General features: G+C 46.7%; 1 protein-coding gene across 2 annotated transcripts; it reads right to left on the minus strand.

Moving 5' to 3' along the window:
• Window positions 1–652: 652 nt before the first annotated feature.
• LOC147903503 (DEAD-box ATP-dependent RNA helicase 21-like) lies at window positions 653–2,879 on the minus strand. Of its 2 annotated transcripts, XR_015540763.1 has the most exons (4): window positions 1,886–2,879; window positions 1,496–1,714; window positions 1,298–1,412; window positions 653–1,148 (listed from the first exon to the last, which is right to left on the minus strand). XR_015540763.1 is itself a non-coding variant. In XM_087372505.1 (3 exons), the coding sequence occupies exons 1-3, from the start codon at window positions 2,817–2,819 to the stop codon at window positions 1,069–1,071; spliced, it is 1,431 nt and encodes a 476-aa protein (XP_087228631.1). In that variant the 5' UTR covers window positions 2,820–2,879; the 3' UTR covers window positions 653–1,068. The 2 variants fall into 2 exon arrangements, 1 of the variants encoding a protein (XP_087228631.1); XM_087372505.1 differs by having other exon boundaries at window positions 1,298–1,714.
• Between the last annotated feature and the right edge of the window lie 3,894 nt (window positions 2,880–6,773).

The raw sequence follows: 6,773 nt of genomic DNA on the forward strand, positions 1-6,773 counted from the left end.
TTATATGAAAGGTGAAAGAGCTACCCTTGTTCGTTTGTGCGTGTGCAAGGGAAAATTCGTGCCTTTATTATACGTTAATTGAGGTTAGGTAACCAAATGGCCCATCAATGGCTTAGATTTATTCCCATCCAAATAATTGGCTTACATAGCATACCGTAATCAAGCCAAACAAAATAAGATGGGCCTACTAATAGCTAAACTAATCAAATGATGGATATGTGACTATGTGTGTGTGGACACACACACACACACACACACACACACACACACACACACACATATATATAGAGAAAGAGGACGAACAAAAAAAGTGATGTCTACACTCACCATTACCTTGGATGAATCTTTATATTAAACGCAAAAAATGCACAGTCGAAATATTACGTGCGTAACCCTTGTAGGAGGCTCTTTCTTGGAAGGCAACGGGTCAAGAAAAGACGACCACAACTCTTGGCCTCATGTGAAGACTCTTTGGCTTGACAGAGATGTGCTAACCTACTGGGATTTGGTATTGGATTGTGAGATATGAAAATTTAGATAAATTGACTACACTATGCAAAGGCTCTCAAGGCTCAAACAAAAAAACAAACTGAAAGCACAACACTAACATTTAGCTTTAACTTTGAGATCTTTCTAAACGTGTGTTGCATGCATGACAAGTCATGTCCTTTCCATCTTAGAAATCGATTCAACATCACCCACATCAAACCCCCAAAAATAAACAAAACTATGAAAATTCTACAGTAAAGTACTATAGACCTGCATTCTTTCTATAGGTCTGGCACAAAGCCCAATGGATTCACCCAAACACCTTTGACATTCAGCACAGATTTTAGTCTTACTGAGCATATAACGGGGCTAAAACAAAATTAGCAAAAAAATAAAGACAGTGAGGAGCACCGAACAGCAGGACAGATTAGCTCACCAGTGGCTCACTCCTGCAAGGAGTTCGATGAGGAGTGATACTTGCCACTTGGCTTGAGTTTAGAAGCCTCGCGCTGAGCCAATTCCCATGGTACAGGACACTTGCTTTGCATCAGCACCTGCTTTAAGTCATAGAACACCTTACTATCTGCAAGTGTGAGGAACGTTGTTGCAACGCCACTCTTTCCAGCTCGCCCAGTACGACCTATTCGATGGATGTACATCTGGATATCAAATGGCATGTCATAGTTGATCACATGTTCAATGTCTGGTATATCAATCCCACGTGCAGCCACATTTGTGGCAATTAAGCAATTGAATTGATTTGTTCGAAAACCCTTCAAACTTATCTGACGTTGCTCTTGGGTCTTACCTCCATGAAGGGTTGTGACTCGAGAATAACCCAAATTGCCAAGTTGTCTTGCCAGAGATTCAGCAGCCTTTATTGTGTTGACAAACACCAAAATTGAGGTCTTGTCTCCGAGCTTCTGTAGCAAGAAATGTAATCTGTCAAGTCTCTGGGTCTCTTTCATCATGATAACATGCTGAGTGATCATGTGGGAAGCCTTGCCTGGGGTACCAATCGTTACAACCACCGGATTTCTCAAAAATCTGCGTGCCAAACGTTCTAATGTTGGAGGCATAGTTGCACTGAACATGCACGTTGTTCGGCATATATCCTTACAATCAGGAGGAAGCTCATTCCCCATTTCAGGCTTCAAATTGCTTAAGGGTATGTGCTGTAGAACTCCCACAACCTGTGGCTCAAAATCCATGTCAATCATTCGATCTGCTTCATCCAACACTACATAATTACATTGATTCAACACTGCATGTCTCCTCTCCAAACAATCAAGCAATCGTCCTGGTGTGCCTATGACAATCTCACAACCCTGGCATAGCTTAAACCCTTGTTCTTCAATGGAAAGCCCTCCCACAACTGAAACAACACGAATATTACCTGGCAAGAAGCGTGCAAATTTGCGAGTTTCGTCCTCGATCTGTTGAGCCAGCTCCCTTGTGGGTGCCATGACGAGTGCATAGGGTCCTTCTGCCTCATTCTCGTCTGTCATGGGTGGCATCGTTGAGATGTACATCAACATGGGCAACACAAACGCAGCCGTCTTACCAGAACCAGTCTCTGCAATGGCAATCATGTCTCTTTGCTCAAGGGCAATCGGTATGGCAGCCATTTGAATGGGTGAAGGTTTCTCGAAGCCAGCTTTGTACACCGACTTAACTAACTCCGGACTGAGGTTCCCCTCCTCCCAATTTCTCATTGGCCGTGGAACTGTGATCGGTGAGCTTTTGTAAGAAATGTTGAAATCCTCTCGGAAGATTCGCCAGTCTCTTTCTGTCATCTCTTCCTTTTTCTTGTGTGCCCAATGACCACCCTGTTGAGTCTTCTCTGCGAGCTTCTTCTGTTCCCTTCTATCTATTCCTGCACGAAAACCTCGTCCGAAGAGAAGTTGTGCTTCATGTGGATTTCCATACAATGGATCCTTCTCCACTGAAGTGTCCTCACAGCTGTCCCAATCAAAACAAAACCTGAATTTCTCGCTAGGTTTAACCAACCGTCTCTTTGCCTCCTTTGCTCCGAGGTAGCATTCCTCCTGCTCATCCCTCTGGTCTCTCTGCTTGCGTTCCTCAGCCCGTCCGTGATCTCGCTTGCGTTCTCTCTCTATATGGTCAGTTCGTCGTAATTGAGGCTCAGATTGTGGATGCGCTTTACGCTTCAGTTTGAATTCTACGGTGCGATCGACATGGAGCTTGCCATCATTTTCAACACTGGCGATGTGCTCGCCACAAAACTGGAGAGCAAGGTGTTGTCTGTGTGCTTTGGAAAGAAAGACAGGCCTTGTGTGCGAAGCTCTTTCATTGTTGTCCATCAACATACGCACTGTTTACGGTAGGCAGCCTTAGGGAAGTTTGGGTTTCTTGAGCCAGTTGTCAAATCAAAGGCGTGTAAAAGCGTAGATACGCTTTTCTATGCTTTAAAAGTAAAAAATTATATAACGAGTGCGCACATAAGCACCTCAATGTATTCGTGTTCTCACACGCATCTTCGTAGTATGCCATGTTTACCCACGCGCTAGAGTTGGCCTACTATCAGTTGATATGGCGCTGCGTCCTTAATGAGTTTACGGCCTCTATATTTCTTGAGGTCCTGGCTTAGGGTAGCCCATTGGCCACGTAGTGGCTGATTTCGGCGGCCCATTCTGGATTGATGTTGAGGAAGAAGAGGGAAGCGTCTGGGAGATCATCTTCTACTCTCTTGGAGCTTTGCCATTTGGGATCCTCGATAGGTGGTTGGCTAGAACGTGGGTTTTACCCTTACACAGCGACTGTGAAGTCGCGAATTCTAGCAGGATCAACATCCACCTAGTGATGCGTCCTGTCATGCAGGGTTTGTTGATTAAGTATAGCAATGCTTGATGGTCCACGAAGAAGACAAACTTGTTAGCTAACAAGTAGTGCCTGAACTTCTTGACTGCACAGACCATGGCGACACCCTCTCTCTCGGTGGTGGTGTAGTTAACTTCGGCCTCATTTAGTTGACAGCTCGCAAAGTATACCGAGTAATCCAAATTATGCTCCCCGGGCTGGGGGCTAACACACATCCAATGGCAAAGTTAGAGGCATCAATGTGGACGTGGAATATTAAATTCCAATCGGGAGACCTCAATACTGGTGCAGTGACTAGAGCTAGCTTGAGGGTTTCAAAGGATGTTTGACATTCTTCGGTCCACTCAAAGGATACTAGCAGCTTGTATAACGGGCGGGCTATGTTGGCATAGAACAAGATAAATCTCTGGTAATAGCCCGTATGGCCAGTAAATCGTTGGACTCCCTTAGCGTTGGTGGGAGGCAGTAACTCCAAGATGAGTTTGATTTTATTGTGGTCCATAGAGATTCCATTTTGGGACACTATGTGACCTAGGATGACACTATGCTTGACCCAAAACTGGCACTTAAGGGGGTTGAGGGATATGCGGTATAAGCGGCACTTCTCGAGGACGACGAGCCTGAGATGCTTTAGGTGGTCATCCCATTTTCGAGTTCACGCAGATATCATCCAAGAAGCCTTCCACAAAGTCCCTTAGGTACTCCTTGAATACCGTGATCATCATACGTTGGAAGGTAGTCGGGGCATTGGTTAATCCGAATATCATAACCATGGCTGCATATACACCCCATTCGGTTGCGAAGGCGGTCTTGTGTTGATCTTGGGGGGCAATTGAGACTTGGTTGTAACCTGAAAATCCATCTAGGAAGCTATACACTTCCTTTCTGGCTACCCTTTCTAGAACATGTTCCGTGGGGTCTCGTGGCCGCATTAGCGTTCTTCAAATCCATGCATACTCTGGCATATTTCAGATTCATAGGGTAGGGGCGTTGCCATACTGGCCTGACATCATCCATCATGGGGATTGTATGCTGCACTACTACGGCAGGTACTCCTTTCATGTCCGTGTATTTCCAGGCCATACAGTCCTTATATTCTCGTAAGAGAGCTATTAATGCATTCTTCTCACTGGGAGTGAGGTCATCGGTAACAAATACAGGTTGTGGGTCCTGGCCTTCCATGGCTAGATTTACTTCCTTGACCGGGGCCATCATATCCCTGAGAACAACCGTCCTCTCGGGATCTTTTGGCATGTTGGTATAGGATCTTACGATCCTGGATAGTATAGGCCTTGTAGTGGGCTGGTACATGCCGTAGGTCTTCTTTATCCTCAATCTCCCTCTCTTTTTCTGCCGAAGCATGTTGAAGCAGTGGAATTTTTGGCCTTAGCCTTGCCTTTGGATATAGGGGATTTGGGATGTGAAGGGGGTTCTTCCTTTGTACTTATAGAGCCGATGGGGGTGGTTACCTTACTTACCCTGTTTCCCTAGTTAGAAGAGAACTCGTGGTGGGCAGTTATGGCGCCTACGTAGGTTAGCCAGTGAAGATTTGATTTTACCCTTATTGTTCTCTTGCTTACCTCTCGGGGTTTGAGCATGTTCAACATCCTTAGGGGAACCACTGGCATCAAACCCTTGAGCTCTGGGGTGGTGATCTGAAACCCTACTCTTTCTGGGACATCCATGTTGGCTAAGATGTGCATCTAGTTCTGTGAGAATTCTAGCTCCGGGAGAGGTGCATACCAGAAGTCGTCAAACTCCTTCTCATCCTCTTCCTTGTCATAGGGTTGGAATAGCTTTATGGAGGTGGTTCGAGCGGTGGTGTCAGACTCTGCGACGGCAAAGAGGTGTCTTGACAATGGGTGGGCCTTGTAGGTGTGCAGGTCCACTCTCATGGTTTGCTCCTCGTGTCGCAACAAGTGGATATTATCATTGCGCCAGTCATGCACGAGCCCAGACATTCGCACAAGAAGGGCATGCCTAGGATAGCTTCATATCCTGGTTGTCGAGTGAAGTCCATGACCACAAACCTGACAGGGTACGTGAATCCGAACACCTTAATGTTTATGCCAGTCAACACTCCCAGAGGTTCAGCAGTTCCTCCATCGGCTAGCTTTACTACCATATGGGTGCGGGTTTTCCCCATTTCTCCCAGCATTCCTTGGTGTAGACATTCACTCTAGCTCCCCCATCCAGGATGGCTTCCACCTTCTGGTTTTGGAAGACTATGGGGATAGAGGCGTTCGTGTCATCACCCTCGAAATACTGGACTAGCTTGTTGATGGGAATCTTGGGTAGGTTTTACCCCTTTTCTAGCATTGATTGGTTGGGCTTAGGGTTGTGGCAAGGGTTGGCAGTAGGAACGGCTTGTTCATCCAATTGGATAGATCATGCCATAGGATGGGATTTCCTCTTAGCAGAGACGCGATCGGCATTTTCACCTCTATAGATAGGAAGGCAGCCATCCCAGCACTGTCACAGGGTTCTGATGAAGTTCTTCCTCCATGGACAACATGTCATCGAAGCTGTACAGGTCTTCTTCGTCTTGGAGGTTATGTAGCACTGGGTCTTCTTGGAACATCTTCTGCATCAGATCTGGAGCTTCTGACTGCTCCTTGAGGTGTTCCTCTTCCTTCACTCTTTCTCAGACCTTGAGTGATTTCGCTCCTCGGTGTCCCATCAGGTGGGTTGGATGGATAGTATTTGACTCCCTACTGGCCTTTAGTCGATGCTCGAACTTATCTTAGCAATCACGCACCAAGTTCTGGGCATCCTCCTTCAGTGTATTGCTTTTCTAAGGCCGGTCAGGGTAGGTCTCTTTATAGGTGGGTGTAGGTGCCAGGCCCTGAGCCTGCACTGGTTTGTTCACTCTTGAATCAGGGGTACATCAAGGTCACCCTAGGTGGAAGAATGTTTGGAAGCAGAGTAGGTGGCAAGGCTAGCCGTCTCCTCATTGGACCCATTTTGGATAAGCACCTGGTTGAAACCATCACCTACTCGAATGACCTTCTTGGAACGAGTTAGAGGTTGTAGAGGAATCTCGGGACCGGGTGATGGGGATACGTTACCCTTCCTTGTGAGCTTCCTTATGGCCTTGCCTAGTGCCTTGGCTTGCATCCTTGTAATGACTTGTAGTGGCACTGTCACATGGCCTTGTTCAATGCTAAGCAAATTGAGACTGGTGCAGTGGTTGGTCTTCTCGTGGGACAGTCATGGAATAGATGCTCCGTTCCACATCCCGCACACAAAGGGGCGAGGTTGGTTGTGGTTGGGGCGGTGGGCGTACGATCCCTCTATGGATAGTCCTTCAAGAAGTGTGGGCCTTGGCATTGAAATAGGACACCGGTGGGTTTGAAGTGCCTTGGTAGGGGAATTCAGTTGCTCTATGGGGGCCTTGGCATGTATAACATTGGAGTGGGGGTCTTTGAGCAATTGAGCTTAGC

This window comes from Dipteris shenzhenensis, chromosome 3, assembly GCF_047967505.1.
Source record: "Dipteris shenzhenensis isolate YYH24624 ecotype China chromosome 3, Dip_SZ_1.0, whole genome shotgun sequence".
Lineage (NCBI taxonomy): Eukaryota > Viridiplantae > Streptophyta > Polypodiopsida > Gleicheniales > Dipteridaceae > Dipteris > Dipteris shenzhenensis.

What these genes read in the sequence shown, in the direction of transcription:
- LOC147903503 (XM_087372505.1), bottom strand. Translation starts at nt 2,819, where the DNA reads ATGTTGATGGACAACAATGAAAGAGCTTCGCACACAAGGCCTGTCTTT. An exon ending in ATTTGCACGCTTCTTGCCAG is followed by an intron (nt 1,715 to 1,885) that starts GTAATATTCGTG and finishes TGGATGAAGCAG; the next exon opens with ATCGAATGATTGACATGGAT. An exon ending in AGTCACAACCCTTCATGGAG is followed by an intron (nt 1,149 to 1,297) that starts GTAAGACCCAAG and finishes TTTGATATCCAG; the next exon opens with ATGTACATCCATCGAATAGG.